The sequence below is a fragment of the Zalophus californianus genome, chromosome 5, assembly GCF_009762305.2.
Source record: "Zalophus californianus isolate mZalCal1 chromosome 5, mZalCal1.pri.v2, whole genome shotgun sequence".
NCBI lineage: Eukaryota > Metazoa > Chordata > Mammalia > Carnivora > Otariidae > Zalophus > Zalophus californianus.
In genome coordinates, this window is record NC_045599.1 from 43783634 (window position 1) to 43808091 (window position 24458).

A 24458-nucleotide genomic window follows, 5' to 3' on the forward strand; every position below is an offset into this window, starting at 1 on the left:
CTTTTTCAACATTCCTCTGGCTATTCAGTGTCTTTTCTGGTTCCATACAAATTTTCAGATTATTTGTTCCATTTCTTTGAAAAAAGTGGATGGTATTTTGATGGGGATTGGATTGAATGTGTAGATTGCTCTAGGTAGCATTGACATCTTCACAATATTTGTTCTTCCAATCCATGAGCATGGAACGTTTTTCCATTTTTTGTGTCTTCCTTATATTTCTTTCATGAGTATTTTATAGTTTTCTGAGTACAGATTCTTTGCCTCTTTTGTTAGTTTTATTCCTAGGTATCTTACAGTTTTGGGTGCAATTGTAAATGGGATCGATTCCTTAATTTCTCTTTCTTCTGTCTTGTTGTTGGTGTATAGGAATGCCACTGATTTCTGTGCATTGATTTTATATCCCACTTTCCTGAATTCCTGTATGAGTTCTAGCAGTTTTGGGGTGGAGTCTTTTGGGTTTTCCCATGGGTATTAAATAGGGCACGTATTGAATGGAGCACTGAGTGTTATATGCAGACAATGAATTATGGAACACTACATCAAAAACTAATGATGTAATGTATGGTGATTAACATAACATAATAAAATTAAAAAAATAGATCACATAGTGGGGAGCATTTATATGAGGATACTTTTTCAAAGTCTCTTTTTTTAAATTCCTTCATTAAGTGAGTTATGTAACATTGAAAAAGCCTAGTCCCTCAACTTCCTAAAACCACCTATTAGCCTTTATAGCATATATAAACCATTATATTTTATTATGTAACATTTCTCTTATCATTACTCTCTCGTTTTAAAGTTTATTTCATATGTATCTTTGTAAACCATTTGCAAATACTTTGGGTGTTAGATGGGAAATAAGGAAACAGATTATTTGTTTGTGTATTCATTTATTTGAAATAGATTATTTAAAACCTAAAAAGGAAAGGGCTAGGGAGAGAGTTATCCCAGTAATGTTGAGCCTCAGTTCTACATACAAAGTACCTGGAGAGATTTTTTTTATTCCTATGATGAAGTCCCTAGAGGTTATGATTTAATTGTTCTCCTTTGGAATAATTTTTAAAAGTCTCCATGGGTTGAGAAGAATTGAGTAAATAAATGATTAAATTAGTGAGAAAGTAACAGAAAGGCATCCCTATATGATGAGCAGTAGTAGGCTTGGAAGTTGGCTGAGAAGGTGTAGAGCTGTGACTCCTAAACTTTGATGAGAATAAGGGAATGGATGCCCATGGAGCCATAGGAACTTCCAGAATTAAGAATGGGACTGCTGTTAAGATTTGTTCAAGCTTCACTGGGTGAGGAAGAGCAAGTCTTATCCTCTCTGATACCCCATTCTTCCCACATATAGCCCAAATCAGACCCTGGGAGACAATTGCTTTTTTGGGTCACTGATACATATTTTATACTGTTTTCCAGAACACTGTGACTAACTAAAGTCTAATCTCTGTGAGAGCAGGTTGAACTCATAGGAAATTACTTATATACCCAAAACAGGGAAGAAGGAGTAATGATGTAGGAATTTGATTGTTTTGTTTATAGCTCTCCAATCAAATGATTCTGTGCAGAGTTCAGTCATATACACATAAAACATGAAAGACTCTTCATCTTCTTCTGCCTCATAATATAAAACAAAAACAGAAAACAAAAACCTTCTCTCTATATAGGTAAAAATATAAATATATGTGGGTTGTGGTTTTTTTGTTTTTGTTTTTGTTTTAGGTAATAACAGATTTTTAAATAAATATGATTTGATACTGGTAAGGTCTGAGTTAATTACCATTTATAGAGTAACCATGGTGACCAACATATTGCTTCTGATTCCATTAATCTTGTTGGGATTAACTGTAAATCCCAAAGGATCTCTAGCAGTGATTCAGAAATAATCTTTTCACATGTATATTATTTCATGACAGCCACTTTCTTTAAATGTGTCTCTAACCAGCAAAGAAATAAGACAGTCCCTAATAAGGTGATTAAAAACCTGTTCCCCAAATGAAAAAAAATTACAAAATATAGCAAATGACCAAGAAAGTAAATACGTAGAAATTCCACATTAAGGAGGATTTACTTCACAAACATGTGTCCTATCCCTAACAGACATACCAGAGTAGGCCATTCTACTCCAGTTAGAAATTTGCCCATGTAGGACCTCAACCTCAAGATAGGAACTGGAAACAAAATTTGATATTCTTTAGTGAAAAAACTTCCAATTATTATTTAGAATATAAGAATTAGAAAGGATGAGTTGAGCTGGATTTGGGAAGAGGAACAGCTGATTGCCTAAAATGGGACTAATAATGTATTTGTAAAGAGTTGTTTACAACTTTGAACGTAGAGTGTGACCCTACCCACCTAAAACCACCTGAGTCCTGCAAAAGCCCAGAGAGTCTGTACAAAATCTGCTAGCCTCATTTTACAGATGAAGATACAGAGGCTAAGAATGCAGAATGACCTCCCCATACTTACTTAGTATTAGAGCTTTTGTTTTAACTGGCTGAATAAATTGCTAAGATTCTGAGCTGGAGGATAAGAGAATTGGATTAACAACCCAACTTTTTTCTGACCTCAATTCCTATTATGTCTAGATGATATAAGTGCAAATCTGGGTCATTTGAGTAGCAGGAAGGGTTATAAATTTAACGTGAATGCTCCTGTTGGAATAATAACCATCATTTCATATTTTCTTGCAAAGCAACAATCTACAGGATTTAAAAAGGAAAGATACCCACAAGCAGTTGGCTGTATCAACTTTTATTACTGAGATAGTCATAGAATGATGTTTATGTACTGTTTTCCATTAGGAAAAATTGCTAAACCCCTCAGAATTCATGAACAAAATTTCAAAACAATAAAAAGCTGACCTGACTGATCAGTGTGGCTAGTAGGACTAATGTGAAAGCATTGTGTAATAATTTCATTGCTGTTTATTTTTGTTCTTGGCCATTCATAAAATAATTTTCCTCTCATTCATAGCATCTTGGACTCTGTGATATGTAGTAATTCATAAGTCAACCAGCATGATTCTGATCCCCTCTAGCTGGTGATTGGACTTTGCCTAAAGCTACTCTGTTGGTGGTAGACATCATCGACAAGTCTGCAGTAGTCAAACCAAAGCAAAACACTGGGCATTTGCACCCCTGATTCCAAAAATGAGGTTAACCAAATTTGATGGCAAATTAGTCTTCTGTTCACCTCAGCACAAATGCCCCAGACCATAATTTTAATCAACTGAAAAAAGAAAATGGTCTCCATTAGCTATTTAAGCTTTCAAGGTAAGAGTTTTTAGTAATTCCCTAGTAATAATAAAAAAATAACATTTCCTTGGCAATTTAGGACATTGAGGAGGTCACATTAAAATATTTCTTAAAAACAAATGGAAGGGGAATGGTTTTGATACAATCATGGCTATATATTTATATATTTTTACACATTGTTAGGAAATGGGGAATGTTGTATATGCATAAATGTGTAACTCGTCACAGTAGCCTAAGACCCCATGGGTTATTAAATCAGCAGAAATGAAGGGTACCTGGGTGGCTCAGTTGGTTGAGCATCTGACTCTTGGTTTCTTCTCAGGTCATGGTTTGGGATCATGGGATCGAGCCCTACCTCAGGCTCCAAGCTGACTGGGGAGTCTGCTTGAAATTCTGTCTCTCTCTGCCCCTCCCCCCCCAAAATAAATAAATCTTTAAAAAATTAGATCAGAAATGAGTTACTTGCACTTGCTGAGTGGTAGAAGCAAGCATTCCATCAACTTGGCTTAAGAGTACAAATAAGCTAGCCAAGTTGTTCCTTCTTCACCTTCACAAAGGTATACCCTGGTTAAGTTTATACAAACAGGGTTGCAGAGGATGTTTGCCTAGCTCCAAAGAGTGCTAAATTGCTTCAAGCAAGCATTTGTCCTCTGTAAACTTAGAAAGCCATGTCCTTTATGTCATAGCCTCAACCCCTTCCTTACATAACAACACTCTCCTGTGACTACCCTCTCAGTAACCTCTTTCCGGTGATTTGATTTCTAGCTGTGTGCCAGGGTAGCTTTGTCTGTTAACATAAGGGCTCTCTGCCTAGAGCCTTTCCAGACATAGGCCAGACCTTGGTTAATAAGACCTATAGGAGCAGAGGGATAATTTTAAAAATTTCCTGAAGAAATCCAATTAGATTTGAGTTCCTTTGAAAGAACCTTTGGAATTCCTTTAAAACTATGCTAGCTCTTGAGATTTAAGGTGTATTCATGTGTAACATGCATTTTACACCTTAATTTCACTATGCATGTATCATTTTTCATAGACCACACACATAAGATGAGGTGAGAGAAAATTAGAGTTTTCAGTGTTTGTTTTTATTTTCCCAATTTATGATACATGATGACTCTCCTGTTGCTAGAGGAATATATTATTAACTTAGGTATCAGAATTAGAAAGATCGTGTCTCCAGATTTTTCTGATAAAATATACCATGCCTTGGAGATGTTCACATGGGACATAGAGTATATTTCTCCAGCTATTTTAGTCTCATTTGAAAACTTGAACTTGTTTCAGGGGAATGCTCTGAAATAAAACACTATCTGCCTCATAGCTCTATCCTTTCTTCTCAGAAGGAAGAGACAGTGTTCACATCTGACTGAAAGATCTCCTGTTATAGTTTAAAGCTATTTGCTTTTATTCTCTCTTGAAGCTGAGAGCAGAGTGTCACTATTTTCTATCTAATAATCTTGAAAAACTTGACAATTGCTAGTAGAAACATTTCTAAGCTTCTCTTTTTGACATTTTACAAATCCCTTTCTTTAACTTTGATCTGGTTTTTCAACATTTTATATCCTGCTCTTGACCACCCATGGAGTGATATATCTTTCCCTACTATCCTAGATTGCTGTTCTCAAATAAAAACATGACCAATATAGAGGGCAGATTAAAGAACATGGCTTCCTTTCAGCTTTTTCTCTAAAATGACAACAAATGCACAAGAATTTCACTTCTCAAACTTGTAATAAGTAGTAAGAGCATAGGTTTGAGAGCTGTACTCCCTGGGTTTAATTTCCTAATCTGCCACTCTACTAGTGGGCTGTTCTTGGAATGATTACTTAACTTCTTTATGCTTCATTTTTCTCAATGGTAAAATGGGGATGATAAACAATACTCCTCTGATTCTGAGCATTAAATTAATGTAACCTATATAAATTATTTAGGACTATACCTATAAATATGAACCATAAAAATTCTATCTCAGTTTCAAAATCAGAAGTTGACTGTGTGAGTCATGATCCATACTAGAAGGTTATCTGGAATTCTAGACGCCCTGCTGACAGTAACTTAAGCCCACAGCCCATTATATTGTAATTTTGATATGAACCTGGCATTTTTCTCTTGATATAAAGCATGAGTATATTAGTTCTTATGATTCATTCTTAAATATTATCATTATCCCCATATCTCCTAGGCCCTAATTGTCCTAGCTCTTTAAGTTGTTATTGTAACAAGGGAAAATGATGCTTTTTTTGTGGTGGGCTGTAAAGTGAACAATTGGGTTTCCTAAAACTGAGGAGTTTCTATGAACATGGGATTTTTACTTCAAAAACTGGGAATGTCATGAGCAAATCAGGATGGTTGGCCATTCCAGCTATAAAGGTACTATATAAGGTATAAAATGGAGAAAGGAAAAAAACAGTAGTCATATTAATATCACCAAATAAAAAAGAATTCTTAGTACAAATAAATAGTCTCTGAGTATCTGAAGGGTGAGATTGCACTGGACTAATTCTAAACTTCAGGCATTTGGGCTTCACTTTTTGCTATTGTCATCATCTGTGGATCATACTCCTTCTCCTTCATTTTATGTTGTGTTCTCCTCTGATCATTTTTTGCCTATTGTCTTCTTCTAGGTCAACTCAAATCAAAACATACTCTTGGGATAATGCCCAGGTTATCCTGGTTGGGAACAAATGTGACATGGAAGACGAGCGGGTCATCTCAACAGAGAGAGGCCAACATTTAGGAGAACAGCTTGGTAAGTGATAAGTGAACAAAAAACAGAGCTTGGTCATTATTTGTAACACTGCACAGAGTCACAGCTAATTGCTAGGATGGGCTTAATGAAAAGACTTTCAACCTTGCAGAAGCCAGCATATCCTCGGTAAGTAGTAAATGGATTTCCTCTCACTTTTGTGGCTCTATCAGAATCCAAGCATAATTACAAAAACAAAATAACCAGAATGTTAATCTAGTACAAGGTATTCAAATTCTCATGTCCTGAGAAACACAGGCTAAGCCTTGCCTGCTATTTTTTAGTTGCTTTTTTTTTCTCCATATACAACATTTTGTTTGCATTGAGTGAGCATTTTATTATCATGTGTGATTGTTGTTGTCAGGTTTCTACTGGAAAAGTTTAGTAGCACAGAATAGGTCACATTATAGATCCTGGTTCTGGGCACCTATGATATGCCCAGTACTGTGCCAGATATCATGGGGCATACAAAAATGTATGATTCACTGTCCCTGGGCTCAAGTTGCTTTCAGTCAAGTGAGAAATCTAGAGATCCACAGAAAAAAGCGGAAACAAGCAGACAACAAAAACAGGATAATTAGCTCAGAGGTAGATGGTTAAGAGGAAAGCAACAGAGGGAAGGGGGCAGACTGGAAGAGAGGTACCAGGAGGTGTGAGAGCAGAGTGGGACAGGAAGCAGGTAAAGCTCAAAGAAGACAGGACACCTGGAGAGAAAATGTGTGGAATTGAGCAGAACAGCTGGAAAGAGGTGAGTGATGAGAGGACATAGAGATCATAGGGGTTAAATGCCAAGATAAGGCCTGAACGGACCCTAAAGGAGAATAGAATTTGAAAACCACAAAGAGGAGAAGCTTTATGATTAAAGGGCACAAAGGAGCAAGGACATTGAGAGGAGAGTGAGTAGAAAAGTTGGAACCTAGTGTAATATTACTGAAGTAGAGAGCAGATGAGAGCAGATTTGGGGAACAACTGAAGCCCTAGAGCAAAAGAGGTGGCATTCTTTTCTTTTTATTCTGGCTCCTCTTCTGCCCCTCCCCCTCTGCCTCTCCTTCCTCCTTACACAACAGAGAACATCGAGGTATTCTTAGCAGGGCAGAGTCTGGCTCTCCAGCCTTTTTGGCTAGTTCTACAGTAAGAAATATGTTCAATCTAGCAACACAGTGCACACATATGTACAGAGAGAGAAAGAAATAGAAGTTTCACAAAGTATATTTACCCTTACTAGATGAGATTCATTCTGATATTTTTCTATTCAATTCTCTTTCTCCCTCTGTCTTTTAATAGTGGTCTCACCCACTATTGATCTTAGGGCCTAGTGATGGGCTTCAACCTACACTTTGAAAAGCATTGCTATGAAGGGCTGCTTTGAGATCAATCTGCTGGTACTGGGCAGCGCATACTGGAGAAGCAGAGACCCTCTCAATGGGTCCCAGTTGGGTCACTCTATCAGGTGGTAATCTCCTAAAAGAACTATGCACAGTCCATTCCGAGAGCTTGAACATTTCTTCGTGAGATCAATGTGCTCATTAATGACTAAGGGCTGTCACCCCATGACCACAAGAATGCTTCCACCAAACGTTTGTGGAGCTGCCCATGAGAAAGTCACATAGCTGATGTCTGGTCTTTGTGGTTGCTCTTGAACCTTTAGCATTTAGTTCATAGGGGCTATCCCATTCTATCACTTTAACAACGTTTTTATTGAAAATTCCAAAAAACTTGGCAATTCTCCTTAATCCTCTTAGCAGGTCAAGACTTTAGGATCGGAGAATAGTCGATCTCCAAAGAGAAAAGAAACGTAGGAGAGGGTTGGCACAGTGGGTTCCTGAAACCATCTCTTCATTCCCTGTATTTTCTTCACAAGTCAGACATATGCCACATTGGGAGTAGTGGGGGAACTGCTCCACAGATCGAAATCGTCTCTCTCTGTATAAATGTGAAAATTGTTCGGTTCAAACAAAAATGGACTGAAGGCAAACACTGTTTAATGTCATCAGCAGAAAAGAGGTAACTGCATGAATTCTTCACTACTTTAATAAATTACTTGGGTGTTCAGAAGAGCAGGTTATGGGAGAAACCTTAGAATGATGGGAATGCATCCAGAAGGTGACCTTTCTTAGAACTAAGCCTCTGACTGGCACCAACATGAACCCTGTTCGTGCAATGCATAGCTGTAGTAAAGTTCCTGAAATTGTGAGGCAGAAATGTTTTATGCTCCAGTGCAAGTTCTTCCAGTGGTTTCTAATTGATTTTTTTTTTTTTTTTTGCTCTCTATGTAATATAACCCAGCAGTTGTCATAGCAACCAACACTTGTACATTCTTGGAGAGTCATTTACTTCCTTTAATGTGGTTTGTTCTTCTTGTGACTGAACACACTTCTACAAATGATCATGACAGATCATTTGTATGGAAATAACCTACTCTCACAACCTCAGTGTAAAGATTTTAAAGATCTTTGCTTTTTTTTTTTTTAATTACTAATAAAACTCCATTGTCCAGAATTCCCTTACATAGACACAGAGGTTGAGCACTGTTTATAAACATCATGTCCACATTTCAGTAAATGGTGGAAAATAACTGTTCTATCAGTCTGGTTACAATTAATTCTCCATTGTGGATAGTTACATCCTAGTGAGGGTACTTGAAGGAACTGACTTGTAGCTGAGCTCTTTAAAATCCTTGTATGGCAGTCACCGTTGTTGGTCCACTTTAGTTCACCAAGCACTTACTGAGTGTTTACGATGTGTCAGCTGCTGATAATACCATCCCCTACCTTCCAGGAACAAATAGAGTCCCTGAGATAGACTCTCCAGACAATGAGCATTTCCCTTTCCTCATTCTCTGTTCTATTTGGCCCTTTGGTTATGCCCTTCTTATAGAACTTGGCCTTTTGGCTTCCACCTTATGATGCCCTCTGTTTTCCTCCTCCCTCTGCAGCCATACCTTCTGTTTGCTTGGAAAATCCCTCCTTTTTCTGCTTCTTGCTCTTTGGCATTCTTTACTGGGCCCACCACTCTTCATTTTTCTCCCATCCACTTCCATGCTCAGAACTGCTGCCACCGACCATGACAACCCAATCATTTTCTTAATTTTAATTCCAGTATAATTAACCTACAGTGTTATATTAGTTTTAGGTATACAATGTAGTAATTCAACACTTAAATACATCACCCAGGCTCACCATGGCAAGTGCATTCCTTAGTCCCATCACCTGTATCATCCTTCCTCCACCCCCCACCCCACCTTCCCTCTGGTAACCATCAGTTTGTTCTCTATAGTTAAGACTGTTTCTTGGCTTATCTCTTTTTTCCTTTGCTCATTTGTTTTGTTTCTTAAATTCCACATATGAGTGAAGTCATATAGTATTTATCATTCTCTGACAGACTTATTTCACTTAGCATTTTTACCGTCTAGCTCCATCCATGTCATTGCAATGACAAGATTTCATTCTTTTTATGGCTGAATAATATTCCACTGTGTGTATGTACATAATACATATGCATACGTACGTGCACACCACATCTTCTTTATCCATTCATTTATCAGTGGACGCTTCCATAATTTGGCTATTGTAAATACTGCCATAAATGTAAGGGTGCATATACCCCTTTGATTTGGTGTTTTTGTATTTTTTTGGGTGCAATTACTGATAGGTAGGGTAGTTCCAATTTAACTTTTTGGGGGACCTCCACACTTTTTCCACAGTGGCTGTACCAGTTTGCATTCCCCCCAACAGTGACAACCAAATCTTGTTCTAGCCCTGCCCTCTCCCTGGAGCTGCAGGCTCCTCTATCCCCTTCCCCCCCATAGCTGTGCATTTTCTGTATGGGGGTTGTAGGGTGGTTCTTTAATCATCTGCAGCTAAATCTGAGATTCTTGCTCAAGTGCACAATTGTCAACCCAACACAGTCCTGTTGCATTAGTTTCTGAAGTTGAAGCCCAGGAATCTACATTTTTAAGAAACACTCTCTGGCTTTACACAGCACTAGTTTTAGAATGCTGGCTTAGATGGTGGCAAGTATTTGGAAATGTAAAGAATTGTCCCTGGAGCTGAACATTATCCTATAGGTGATACTATTCTTTCAATGCATGTTTTTAACATTTACTACAGATGTATATACCTGTAACAATATATAGGAATGTTTTAGATTTGTATTTTATCTAAGCAACAAATTTATAATATGGTAATAATCTAGATATATGTATAATATTAAAACTTAAACTTTAAAGTTAAAATTGTTTAATATTAAATGAGAAAAAAATAGAAATAATTATAGTTTTCCTAAAATAGAAGTCACTCAAGTAGAAATAAGAACACATAAATTTATGGAGGGGAAGGGATTTGTATTGCCTTGAAATTATAGATGAAAGGATATTTGAACTATTTTTATAAGCTCTGAAAGGGCAGAAAGTACAGAAATTCTGAAATTTGCCAAAAATGTAGTCAGAGAAACAAAGACTGCAGATAAAAAAATTGAAGTGATTAATTTTTTTATAAACGGTTTGTAAGGATTCCATTTTGAAATGTTCCTAATTTGCATTAATATTTCTTCCTAACTCAAATAATAGATACTTACTCTCTTTTAGTCTTCAAACAACTGTCATGATATTATGTGCATGTATTACTAAATTCCAGACCCATCTTTCCCCTTGTCCAGGTCTCCACAGAGACCCCATGAGGATTTCTGACAACTATAAAATATGTTAACACTTGGCCATTTTTCCAATCTGTGAAATTGGCCTCTCATTTTGCCATTGTAATGACTTCTTTTGTTTTGGTTATCCATCTGACAAATACTTATTAAACACCCACAGTGACATTAGGGAGTCATAAAATATGTATCTTTTCTGTTGTGAAGCTTAACATGTGGTCTGTATATCAGAAATATCAAATATCATGAATATATAAATTAAACGGCTGGAAAATATCAAAACAAGTGCAATTTGAAGAGTGGAGGAGGGGCACAGAGTTGTATGAGTAGATAGTTGGTTCTGTTTTAGGAATATGAAGACTGACAAAATACATTCTGTCTATAATTTGAAGCATACTCATCTGATAAAGACTGACTTAACCAATCCCTTCAAGGGAATAATCTGTTGAAGTAGAAAGAGGTAAATTAAAGACAAATAAATGGAAAAGGATACTCCTTCACATCACAAAGACTATACTGAAGGAACTGACTGGATGTAGGCAGGATATATAATTATTTCCTAAAAGATCTCGATAAATCAAGGAAGGTAGATCCATCATGGCTGACAGAGTTTGGACTCCCTGTGAACATTTCTGTTGCAACAAGGATAAGAATTTAGGCACATTGACCATACTGCCTCATATGCCTTGATATCACTCGTGGAGACACGTTAACTGAGGTGAACGGACCATCATTATAACTCATCCAGAGAAGTCTACCTCCTTGGATTTTCTTGGCAATGCTTTGGATTCCTGCTGAGTCTGCACAAACCCAGGGTTGCGTAACTTGAGAATTCTGATTCTGGGATCCTCTAATCTGCTCTGCTCCTATGAATCTTTTAGGGGCAACCACCCTTGTCTTTCACTGCCAACCCAGGGAAGAGAAAGCAAGGCAGTAATTGTAATAAGAAATCATGTTGCCATGGGAACCATGAACTTTTGGATCCATGTGGTCTGACCTTAAGCAGCTAGGTCATATGTTTTTTATTGAAGATAACTATAATAGTAGCATCATACCTTCCCTGACCTCTAAGTTCACTCATGAGTCATTGTATCCTTAGTACAACCTTGAGGTACAGAATAGGTCTTAAATGAATTTAGTTTTCTATCTTACAGTTCAGGAGGGAATTGAGTCCTATATAATAGTAAGCCTATTTAAACTCTGTTCTTGGATGCCACAGTCTTCCAGTGATCTACAGACTTCTAGTGGATGATGCCATAAAGTGACTACATCCTTGTTAAGGATAAATTCTCTTAAATGCAATCTCACCCAAATATGTAATTTCTCCTTTCAACAAATGTCCATCTTTCTAGAGTCTCTTCCAACATCAGTTTCTTAGTTTATTAAAACTGGAAAATTCTTTAGCCATTCTGTTCTTTCTAACCTCTGGAAATTCTTAATGCCTTACTCTATAAGCCTTAAAACTGACACTGAGACAGCACTAAAACATACAGCAATTTCTTAGTACCTTTAGAACACCAATTTACAGGGATTCTTGGGTGGCACAATCCATTAAGTATCCTACTCTTGGTTTCGGCTGAGGTCAATTATCTCAGGGTCATGATAGAGCCTGCAGGGCTCCGTGCTCAGCGTGGAGTGCCTGAGTTTCCCTCTGCCTCTCCTCTGCCCCACTCTCTCGCTCTTTCTCTCCTAAAGTAACTAAATCTTTTAATAAAACACCAACTTACCGACTCTGTAATCAAAACCACTTAAGTTCTCTTCTAAATAATGAAAAATCAATGTATTACAGAGTGTGCTATTGTCTTGATTGTTTGTTGGACTGAGGGAGCCACATCAGAGTGCTCTGAGACCAGGAATAACAAGAGGTGAACGAACTCAGAAGTCACAGATGGGCCTCAGAACATTGATGGGGTCTTCCTTTTTTCTCAGAAAATTCAAATCAGGCAAGACCAAAGCAAGGAGAGGGAAATAAATCTAGAAGGAAGATTGGATCTAGAGTAGGTGTTTTGAAAAAAATCGCAGTGCTCAAGCCATATCCAGTCCAATTAATTGGAATCTCGAGAACAGGACCCAAAATATTTTTTTAAATTACTTTTGTTGCAGTAATAATTGACATATAACATCATATTAGTTTCAGTAGTACAACATAATGATTTGATATTTGTATATATTGCAGAACAATCACCACAAAAATTTTAGTTAACCTCTGTTACCCTACATAGAAAAATTCTTTTCTCGTGATGAGAACTTTTAAGATCCACTCTCAAAGCAACTTTTAAATAAAAATACAATATCATTAACAAAAGTCATTATGCTATACATTATATTTCCATGACTGATTTATTTTATTACTGAAAATTTATATATTTTGTCCCCCTTCACCATTTTGTCCACCCCTCACTCCCGGCCTTTGGTAACCATCAATCTGTTCTCTGTATCTATGTGCTTCATTGTTTTTTAAATTTTGTTAATTGAAGTATAGTTGGCATGTAATATTACATTAGTTTCAGGTACACAACATAGTGACTCCACAAATACATACACTACAAAATGCTCACCATGGTAAGTGTAGTTAGTGTCTGTCATCATATGAAGTTATTAGAATGTTATTGAGGATATTCCCTATGCTGTACTTTTCATTCCATCACTAATTTATTTTATAACTGAAAGTTGGTACTTTTTAATCCCCTTCACCTATTTCACCTCTCCCCATGCCCCTTGCTCTGACAACCACCAGTTTGTTCTCTGTATGTATGAGTCTGTTTCTATTTTGTTGTTGTTGCTTATTTTTTATGTTCCACATAAAAATGAAATCATGTCTTTCTCCGACTTCACTTAGCATAATACCCTCTACGTCCAGCCATATTGTCATAAATGGCAGGATTTCATGTTTTAAATGGCTGATAATATTTTGTGGTGTATACATACTACATCTTCCTTATCCATTCATCTATCAGTGGACACTTGGGTTGCTTTCATATCTTGGCTACTATAAATAATGCTGCAATAAACACAGGGGTGAATATATCTTTTCAAATTAGTGTTTTTGTTTTCTTTGGATAAATACCCAGAAATGGACTTATGGATCACGCAGTACTTCTATTTTTAGTTTGTTGAGAAACTTCATTATTCTTTCAATAGGGTCCCCACCAATTTACATTCCCACCAACAGCGCACTAAGGTTCCCTTTTCTCCGCATCCTAGCCAACACTTATTTCTTGTCTTTTTTGATACTAGCTATTCTGATGGCTGTTAAAGTGATATCAGAGGGTGGTTTTGATTTGCATTTCCCTGATGATCAGTGATATGCATCTTTTCATGTATCTGTTGGCCATCCACATGTCTTCTTTGAAAAAGGCCCCTAGATGTGTGTTAAATTAGATGAATGCCCCTCAGACTGATCCTTCAAGTTTAACAAATGAGTCTCTTTTACATAAAGTCTGGGTGTCTTTCAATTGGCTGTCTCTACATTAGGCCCTGGGAATTTAAGTCTGTGTGCAAGCCCTTTAAGAGCTTTTTCTCAGTTTACTACAATGTTGTGGGTGTCCTGGATACAAGCCCCATTCATTTTCAAAGCTAGATGTTTTGGGGGACTTGACCTTCAGGTGCAGATCATAAAATATGAATATGCTATGTGGGGTTTAAACCCTTTGGTCCTCAACCAGAAGCTTTAGGTTTTGAGTTCCTTACTCATAGTAGATAGTTAAGCCAGGAATGAAGTTTATAGCAAGATGGTGTCCCAGCCTCTCCTACCCACTTTGATGTGGCCATTCTTTTGTTCACCCAATGGATAAGAGTTGCTCAGCCACATTTTAGATTTTTTTACCAGAGGATTCTTCCATATATAGTCGCAAATTCGTTGTGTCTATGGGAGGTGAGTTTAGTATTCTACGTCACCATCTTGAACCAAAACCCAACTGTATTTCTTTTAAGTCTCAGGTTATTCCAACACATAGTCATGATTGTACCATGTATTCCAACATCATAGTCATGATACCACTGATGTACAGGGAAAAACAAAACAAAACAAACAACAACAACAACAAAACAAGAGGCAGATTACTAGAGACCCAACAGGAAGAAGTTGTGCTATGTGATGCTTTTCATAGTTTGGAACCATGCTGCTTTGCCTCAGGAACCTGGTCCACAAAGTTGGCTTCCTACTGACAACCTTATGTACTACCCTAGTCTGGTCCCCTGTGGCCAATAGTTACAACATTTTAAATAAGACTTTTGGTGGTCAGAAGAGTAGTATGAGGTTACAGAACAGTATATAATTAGTGGGTCCAGTGAGAATTTAGCGAAGTCTGCTTGGAATTGTATAATGAGTCATTGAGTTAAAATAAATGTGCCGTAGATTCTCATCCCAGACTGCAATGGGGTCACCTTAAGAATTTATTTCTTCGGGGGGACTGGAGATAAATGCTTTTCTGAGTAGTTTGAAAATTCATTACAGTGTTTTATTAATTCACTCATTTAGTCTTTCAGTATTATTGAACACCACCTATTGGCCAGGCCCTGTGAGCAAAGCAACAGTATGACCAACCTCCTGCCACCACCACCCCCTGCCCAAGTAGATTCTAGTCTAGTGAGGGACACTTAAACAAAGGCTTTTAAAAAAAGACCATATATATTACCATGATAGGGATGTGGACTCCATGTTAGAAGAGCTTGTAAGATAAATATCCCCTCTCTGAAGACTCCGGGAATTGTGCCATTGAGGAGATGTTTGAACCAAGTCTTGAAGAATAAATAGGATGCATTAGGTGGACAAACAGACGATTGTCCTTCTAGGCAGAAGAAATCGATCTGGAGAGATCTAAGGCTGGAAAGCTTGTAGAACTGAAGACTGGGCTTTCTCTTATAAGGGCTGCAGAACCAGTGCTATGCTTTAAACAGTAGGGTGACATGAAGATCACATTTCATTTTTGAACATTTACCTTGGCAGTGTTCATAAAATTAAGGTATTTAAGATCAGCTGGGGTGCAGAAAGAAAATGTTAACACTTACATTTATTTGTATATCAATACTCAAACATTTTTTTAGTTATTGGCTCTTATAATGTATCACTCCAATAGTACATTATAATTTATAAATGTTTGTATATTAGTGTCAAATCTTATTTTTGTTTTGCTTTTTTTAATTGAAATATATTTGACATATAACATTGTGTAAATTTAAGGTGTACAAGTTAATTTCATATATTTATATTACATTATATTGTAATATGAATGCCATTGTAATGATAACACCTCTATCACCTTACATAATCTTTTTAATAGTTGGAATAATGAAGTTCTAGTGTCTTATCAACTTTGATGATTATAGTACAATATTGTTAGTATATTTACTGTGCTGTGCATTAGATTTCTGGGGCTTATTTACTACCTGTTGTAAGATTGTACCCTTCAACAACATCTTTCCTCTTCCCTGATCCCCATCCCCTGGTAACCACCATTTTTTTTTTTTTAAGATTTTCTTGTTCTTTTTATTTTTTTTATTTTTTATTGTTATGTTAATCACCATATATTACATCATTTGTTTTGGTGTAGTGTTCCATGATTCATTGTGCATAACACCCAGTGCTCCATGCAGAACGTGCCCTCTTTAATACCCATCACCAGGTAACCCATCCCCCTACTCTCCTCCCCTCTAGAACCCTCAGTTTGTTTTTCAGAGTCCATCATCTCTCCTGGTTCGTCTCCCCCTCTGACTTACTCCCCTTCATTCTTCCTCTCCTGCTATCTTCTTCTTTTTCTTTTTTCTTAAAATATGTTGCGTTATTTGTTTCAGAAGTACAGATCTGTGATTTGGTAACCACCATTTTATTGTGTTTTTACAAGCTTGGCTTTTTAGATTTCCATATATAAGTGATAGCATATAGCACTTAAATTTGTCTGACTTACCTCACCTGGTATAATGTGCACAGTGCCCATCCATGTTGTTGCAAATACAGGATATCCTTCTTTCTCACAGCTGAATAATATCCATTGTGTATATGTGCCACAATTTCCATATCCTTTCATCCATTGATGGGCACTCAGTTTGTTTCCATATCTTGGCAGCTGTGAACAATGCTGTAATAAACATGAGAATGCATATATTTCTTCAAAATTCTGTTTTCATTTCCTTTGGGGTATATACCCAGAAGTAGAATTGCTGGATCATATGCCAGATCTATTATTTTTGAGGAAACTTCATATTTTTCACATTGGTGGGACCAGTTTACATTCCCTCCAACAGTGTGTGAGGGTTTCCTTTTTTCCACATCCTTGCCAGCACTTGTTATCTCTTGTCTTCCTGATTATAGCCATTATAACCAGTGTTGAAATCTTTTCACATACCTTCTGGCCATTTGAATGACTTCTTTGGATAAATATCCATTTAGTTCTTTTGCCCATTTCTTAATCAGATTTTTTTTGTTGTTGTGAGTTGTTCAAGTTCTTTATATATATTTAGATACTAGCTCCTTGTCTGCTGGATGGTTTGCAAAATACTTCCTTTCTGTAGGAAAGAAAAATGCCTTTTCATTTTCTAAATTGTTTCTTTTGCTGTGCAAAAGCTTTTAAGTTTGATGTAGTCCCATTTGTTGAATCTTGTTTTTGTCGATTGTGCTTTGGGTGTCCTATCCAAAAAAATCATTGCCTAGACTAATGTCAAGACATTTCTTCTCTATGTTTCCTTTTATAAGTTTTATAGTAGCAGTATAATGTTTAAACTTTTGATTATTTTGAGTTAATTTTTATGAATGGTCTAAGATAGGAGTCCAAATCTGTTGAAGAGACTATCGCTTCTCCACTGGGTGCTCTTGGCTACCTTGTTGAATATTAGTTGATCATGTAACCAGGAAATTATTCTTGGCTCTTTATTCTGTTCTACTGGTCTCTGAGTCTCTTTTTGTGTCAGTACCATACTGTTTTTATTACTGTAGCCTTGTAGTGTAGTTTGAAATCCAGAAGTGTGGTAACTCCAAGCTTTGTTCTTTTTCTGACCATAGCTGTAGCTATTCAAGGTCTTCTTCAGTTTCATACAAATTTTAGATTTTTTTCTGTGAAAAATGCTTTTGTTATTTTGATGGGAATTGCACTAAGTTTACAGATAGCTTTGGGTACTATGGACATTTTAACAATATAAATTTTTTCAATCTATGAACACAGGATGTCTTTCTATTTGTTTGTATCTGCTTTGATTTCTTTTAGCAACCTCTTGTCATTTGTATTCTACAGACCTTTCACTTTCTGAGTTAAATTTATTCTTAAGAATTTTATTGTTTTTCACACTATTGTGAATACGATGATTTTATGTATTTCTTTTTTAGATGTTTCATCATTAGTGTATAAAAATGTAAATGATGTATGTTGATTTTGTATCCTCCAACTTTACTAAAATTTTTATTTCCAACAGTTTTTTGGGTGAGCCTTTGAGATTTTTTATAAACAGAATCCCATTCTCTGCAAATGGCATCAGCTTTACTTCTTCTTTCCTGATGTGAATGTCTTATAATTTTTTGTGTTGTCTGATTGTTCTAGGTAGAACTTTGAGAACTATAATGAGTAGGAATGGTGAAAGTGGGCATCCTTGTCTTTTTCTGATCTTGGAGGAAAGTTTTCACTTTTCCTCCATTGAGTATAATGTTAGCTGTGGATTTGTCATACATGGCCTTTATTATGTTATGCTTCTTGTATACCAAAGCTGCCAATGTTTTTTTATCATGAAAGAATGTTGTATTTTATGAAATGCTTTTTCTGCATCTATTGAAATGGTCATGTCATTTTTCTTTCATCTTATCATTATCTATGACATTTGTTAATTTGCCTATGTTGAACCATCTTGCTTCCCAAGGATAAATCCCACTTGGTCATGGCTTATAATCCTTTTTATGTGTTCTTGAATTCAGTTTGCTATTATTTTGTTGAGATTTTTCACATTTATAATCATTAGGGATATCAATTACTTATTTAATCTCATTACATTATTAATCGGGTCAGATTTTCTATTCCTGGTTCAGTCTTGATTTGTTTTGTTTCTAGAAATTGATCCATTTCTTTTGGGTTATGTAATTTGCTGTCCAATAATTGCTCATAATGGTCTCTTACAATCTTTCTGTAGTATCAGTTGTAATGTCTCATTTTTTATTTCTCAAGTTATGAGTCTTCTATCCTTTTTTTTTTCTTAGTCTAGCTAAAGGTTTGTGATTTTGTTTATCTTCTCAAAGAATCCCAGCTGGACTTCACCTCCAATGAGTGTCTGTCCTGCTTTGTACTCTACAGTTTCACTCCTCCCTCCATCCCCATTGTGGCAAGTGGAGTGGGGAAAATTCACCAAATGCTTTGGATTCTCAGCCCCCTTTCGGGTCCCATCCATCTACTCTCTGATGCATGAGTGGGTAGAAATCTCCTGGGTGTCCGGGTGTAATATTAGAGACAATTTTATTTAGTTATGAATGTCCAATTCATAGTAAATAAGAGGGGACAAAGCTGATGTAATGATGCTGACATCACTCTTTCTGAACCTTTTTTTTTAAACTGGAAGAAATGTACTATTTAAAATGTTTGGAGACCCCCTGGTTAGAGAATAGATTATTGAGGGAAAACAGGAAGCACATGCACACACTGGTCCCTTAAGTCAAAATGTCTGAAGCTGGAGTACAAACGTGAGTGTCTTAGCTATTCAATGTGACTCTAATATAGTCAGAGAACCCCTGATTTAGATCCTCCCTATGTGTCACCTGATTGTGTTGAAGGTTGAGAAGGACAGACCTAAACTGTGAAAGTGGGGATACAAATGCAAAGAGAGCTTTTTAAATATTTAGGCAATAGAAATAATAATATTTAGTGACTGTTTGGATCCTGGAGGCTGAGGATATGGAAGTCAAAGATGATCTTAGCTGTCTGACTTGAGTAATGAGTTGAAGTCCTCATGTAGGGAGAACCTGGGAGTAAAATCAGCATTTTAACTTTCAGAAGGGGAGAAACCTTGAAAGAGACAGACAGAATGGAGATACTTGGTGGAGAACCAACCATAGGGTAAATGGGACAAGTCTAGTGAGCAACCAGAAAGAATTAATCTTGCACTGGAATCCTGAAATCCATACTTTTAAAGATAACAGGAAATTACTGTTCAAATGCAAACAGCCACCCTTTTCTATGAAATTAAATGGGGGAGGAGGTTAAGAGTTGTCTCCATTAAATGCATTTTTGTATAACATAAGAAGCTGCTCTGAAAAAGTAAAGCAAATCCTAAGATCTGGCCATCATGGCTATGTCAGAATTGTTCACTATAGCTAATTTCAATTCATGGGCTTCATTCTGACCTAACAGTGTCTACTTAGCTTGCTAAGGGCCACTTATTAGCTAGCGCACCCATGCCAGAGAAGTATGAGCAGTCCTGGTGGTAGATCCTCCCACCTTGGACATTTTAAAGCTTTCTTTTTTGGTTCAGACCTGCAATTGTTGCCTCCAGCCACCCCACTTTAATAAATAATGATGCTTTTTTCCTTCAATTTTTTAATCTTCACCCCTCTGTCCCTATGAAAATAATACTGTAATTAAGCCAGGTTGAAGGAGACAGAAACTATAATGAGGAGGAAAGCCTTGCCCCGAAGTCTACTTTTAAAACTCAGACCACCTGTTCCAAAAAGTTTTGATTCTTTTCTTCAGCAGCCTTTAAAGATTTATTTAAATCTTAAGTGTAGTGTTTATGAAATAATGGGAATTGCCAGCTTTTAGACTCAGTAGGGAGCCCCAACAATGCTATTTAAAGCCTTTAAGTACCCGTCTGCACACAACTCTCTGCAGAGAAGCACGGCCATCTGACTATTATTTCCACTGGCTCACATTCTTTTTAGCTAAGTGTGCCCAGGAGGTATAAAATAAACCAACAGGGTATATTTTAATGGGTTTGGGTTGGTTTACGTGTGGTCATCCTCATGGGGTGGTACAGGAAGGGACGTCTACCTCTGCTGGTCCTTGTCTCATTGGACTCTCCCATTCCTAGTAACTTTTGATCTCCCATTATTTCATAACCTATGGACATCCACTCTTTGCTGGCAGGTGCAATGTACTCCCCAGCAAGTGTCTGTTCCTTATAAATGAAGCTACCATGCATGCCAGTTTGCTTGGAAGAGTCTCCATTTATGTTCGTTTCCCAGTGTAAGGATTAATAACACCCTCTTTCAATCTCAAAATTGACTCTATTTGGATGATCAATTTGATGTTCTTCCAACCCATGATGGGCCACCCATGAAGCAGCTTTGGGTAAAACACTCCTGTTTCTCACTGACCTCAGGATTATGCATGCTGCTTCTCTTCTATACCTCCTCTCTACCTCACCTTCTCAAATTCCCTAGTTCATGAATCCTCCAGACTTTGGCAATTCCCTCTTTTACTCATTGCTCTCTTTAATCAACCCCATTAACTTAGGTGATCTTTTTCACACTCCTTACTCCTACAGCTCTCCACCAGCATTTTTTTGATCTCTGGGATTTCGCCATTTCCCATGAGTCCAGATCCTTCAAGAGCTGCCAAAATGCTAGACGTGTTCTTGATTAACAGCCACCAAACCCCCACTGCTTCCTACTATTTTCAGATCAAAACTTCTCCTCTAAACAGTCTCGAGTTTCATGTCTCCTGCCCCATCTAACAAAAATCCATTTCTCATTTTTCTTACCTGAATTTGGCTCAGAACCAGGACCCTTCTCCTTTTCTTAGAATCCTTCAAGCTGGACTCTTTTCTCATTCACGTGAACTTGCAAACCTATTAGGTGAAATGTTTAAAAACACACACAGTTCCATGTAACAGAGATCTGCATAAACTGGTTTTGTTTTTTATTTGGCTTTTATAAACAAAAAATGATATTGTTCATGTTACTTAACATAAAATTAAAGTCAAGTACAAGAAATCAAACTGCAGCATCTGGATAGAATTTAAGTTTTGAGAATTAAAAGAGCTAAAAGTAAGGAGGATTGTTTATTCATGCTGAATTCTGAAATACACAGTTCGGGGATGAGGTTGGCAGAAGATCAGGTCTGTTCATCAGCTTTGCACACTTGCCAATGTTCTTTCCTTTCTCTCAGGGCAAAATGATCAGAGCTGGGAATAGTAGAGGAACAAATCACTCTAACCAAACTCACAAGGGACTGATTTCTAATTAAAAATGCCTTTTATTATTTGTACTGAGAAATGTAAATGTCATGTAGTTGATAATATTCCTGTCAGGTAATCAGTGCATCCTTTTACCAATAGTAAAAATACCCTTAGGAAAGGCATTCAATTTTATAACCGCTTCTCAGTGGCCCTAGATCAAAGAAAAGGGAGCCCAATAATGTTCACTCATTTATTCCTTATTCTATTGAGTGCTTATTATGTGACACTAAGGGAATACCACTGGGAGAGAAATGCTCCCTTACCCCATTGGAGATGAGCAGGCAAGCAAACCAGAATATCCACTCTGCTTGATACAGGCGTTCTCCCATCTCCTTTGATCACTTTGGACAGTAAGTACTCTTCATCCCAGACTTGCCTTTTTCCCGACTCCATGCAGACCAATTCCATTCTCTTTTGATGGTTACATCTTGGAAATTTTATAATTCATTAGACCACAGCTAAGAGAGAGATACAGCCCTCCATGTTAAAAATTTGGGAGCCATCGTAGTCCCTTAAAGAATTTTGGGAAATGACTTGTTCTCACCAGAAAGTCACTTGTTAGTCCTATGTTGAAATGAACTCTTTGTGCAGATGAGTAATCTCATGCTTCTTGTGGTTCTTACTTAGTAATTGATTCTCAGTGGGCGACTTTTTCTTGTCTCAGTGCCAGATTCCAAGGATACACGCTGTTTGGTGCCTGTAGGAACCTCTTTCCGATCCAGGTACAGAATAAACCATGATTTTTATCCAGGAAAGTCATCAGAACAAAAGTTTTCCATAATAAGTCTAGATACAATACCTTTATGCTGTCTCTTTTGCCTTTAGTTTTAATTAATTGACAATAACCTGGATTGGCTTTATTTGACAAAGAAATGGCCATTCTAAGAAAATAGTTTAAAGATTTAAGATTCATAATCTCATCCTCTGCCTTGAGGACTCAATGAACAAACCAGCTGCTGGCTGTTGGAGATATGATTCCTTTTCCAGATAGGAGATTTATTAAGAGATGACTTAATTACACCTTTCAGAACCCATCATTATGTGAAGGAAAATAATTTGTATAAAGCTTCACATGCTTTTGTATCTATTCTGGGCAGGACAACTGGACTGCATTACCATACAAATGAGCTAGATTTAGACTTTGAGGAAAATTTCCTGACTTTGAGAATTGGGAAACATTTAAACATGTAACTCAGAATGGATAAGAATCCCCAAGAACATTTTTAGGAAGTTGACAACTATCATTCTATAAGGTTGGAGTGGGGCACTGCCACCATGATGAAGATGAGCATTAAGCTTGTAAAGAGGTTAAGAATGTAGGCTTTACAGTCACACTTCAGCTGCTGTTTTGTTTTACCAAAGAAAGACCAAATCAACTTTTTTCAGCTGTAAAGTGTAGAAGTACTTCACGGGGCTTATCCCAGGATTAGGAAATAAGTGCAAAATGCCTAGTATAGTAGCTCCACATAGTATGTGCTCAATAAGTTATATTGAAGAGTCTACACCTTGGATAGCACAATGAAATCTAATTAGTTTGGACCCTGCTAATTGAAAGTTTATTACATTATTTGCTCTCTTTCATATACATCTCTCACAGTGAAAATAACCCATTAATTGGCAATGCATAAAAATGTTATTATAAACTGATATCCTATACCTATGAAATTATTGACTTCATTTTTTGATAATTTTTGTGAAAAATTTTTTGACAATTCACAAAATTGTCTGGAAATTGTCTCCTTTATCATTGAAAGCCCATTAAAATGTTATGGTAGAAAGAGGATATTAAACTGATTTAAGAAAACAAACTTTTTAAACACCTAGCACCTATTTGCTTCTAAACAGTCTGCCAATCATAAGTGATCCTTATCTCTTCACTAAAACCTTCACTTCTCAACATGGGGTGTTGAAGTGTAACAACTCTGCATTTCTTCAAATACTTCAGAAATGTGTCTTTCCTCACAGTTGACTAGAGGTGGTTTAATTTGTTTTATGGCATAATTTTTCTACAGGACAGAAACGAAATGATATAATGTCGAAGTCTGCTTGGTAACCACCCCCAAAAACACACATACACAATCTCCAGCAATAATTTGGCTGAGAAAATTGCTCACAGGTTCAGTCACTTCCTAAGTACATTAAAAAAAGGAAAAATTGATTCTCTTTCATTTTTCCATTCCCATTCCACCCCTTCTCCCAGCCAATTAACAGCAATCAATCCTTTAATTAGCCAACATCTGCTGGACACCTGCTCCTGCCTGGCACTGTGTTAGATACCGTGTGGGATACAGAGCAGACCTGATGGGATGCACCACTAATTGGGGAGCAAAATGCCCCCAGTATGAGGTGGGGGGAGCCAGGGAATGGGAAATGACTAGTTAATGGATACAGTTTCTTTTGGTAATCAATGTTCCGGAATTACCGGTGCTAGTTGCACAACATTGTGAAGGTACTAAAAGCCACTAAATTATACACTTGGAAATGGCTACAAGGGTGACTAGTATGTTAGACAAATTATACCTCAGAGAAAACAGCAACTAATAAGTCCCAAATACCTGTTAGAATTAGAATTGGTAGGGAGAAGTAATTGTCCAGGGCAGGCTAGAGTCATCAAGCAAGACCTTACAAATGAGTGGGAACCCAGCCAGATCTTGAAGTTCATA

The 24458-nt window shown here is 37.0% G+C and overlaps 1 protein-coding gene across 2 annotated transcripts in view; it reads left to right on the plus strand.

Moving 5' to 3' along the window:
• The window catches only part of RAB3C (RAB3C, member RAS oncogene family), a 289684-nt gene that overhangs the window by 232018 nt on the left and 33208 nt on the right, over positions 1 to 24458 (plus strand). For both annotated transcript variants that reach the window (XM_027606045.2, XM_027606044.2), the window contains exon 4: positions 5879 to 6003. In XM_027606045.2, the coding sequence (XP_027461846.1) occupies positions 5879 to 6003 (125 nt within the window). The remainder of the gene's footprint in view (positions 1 to 5878; positions 6004 to 24458) is intronic.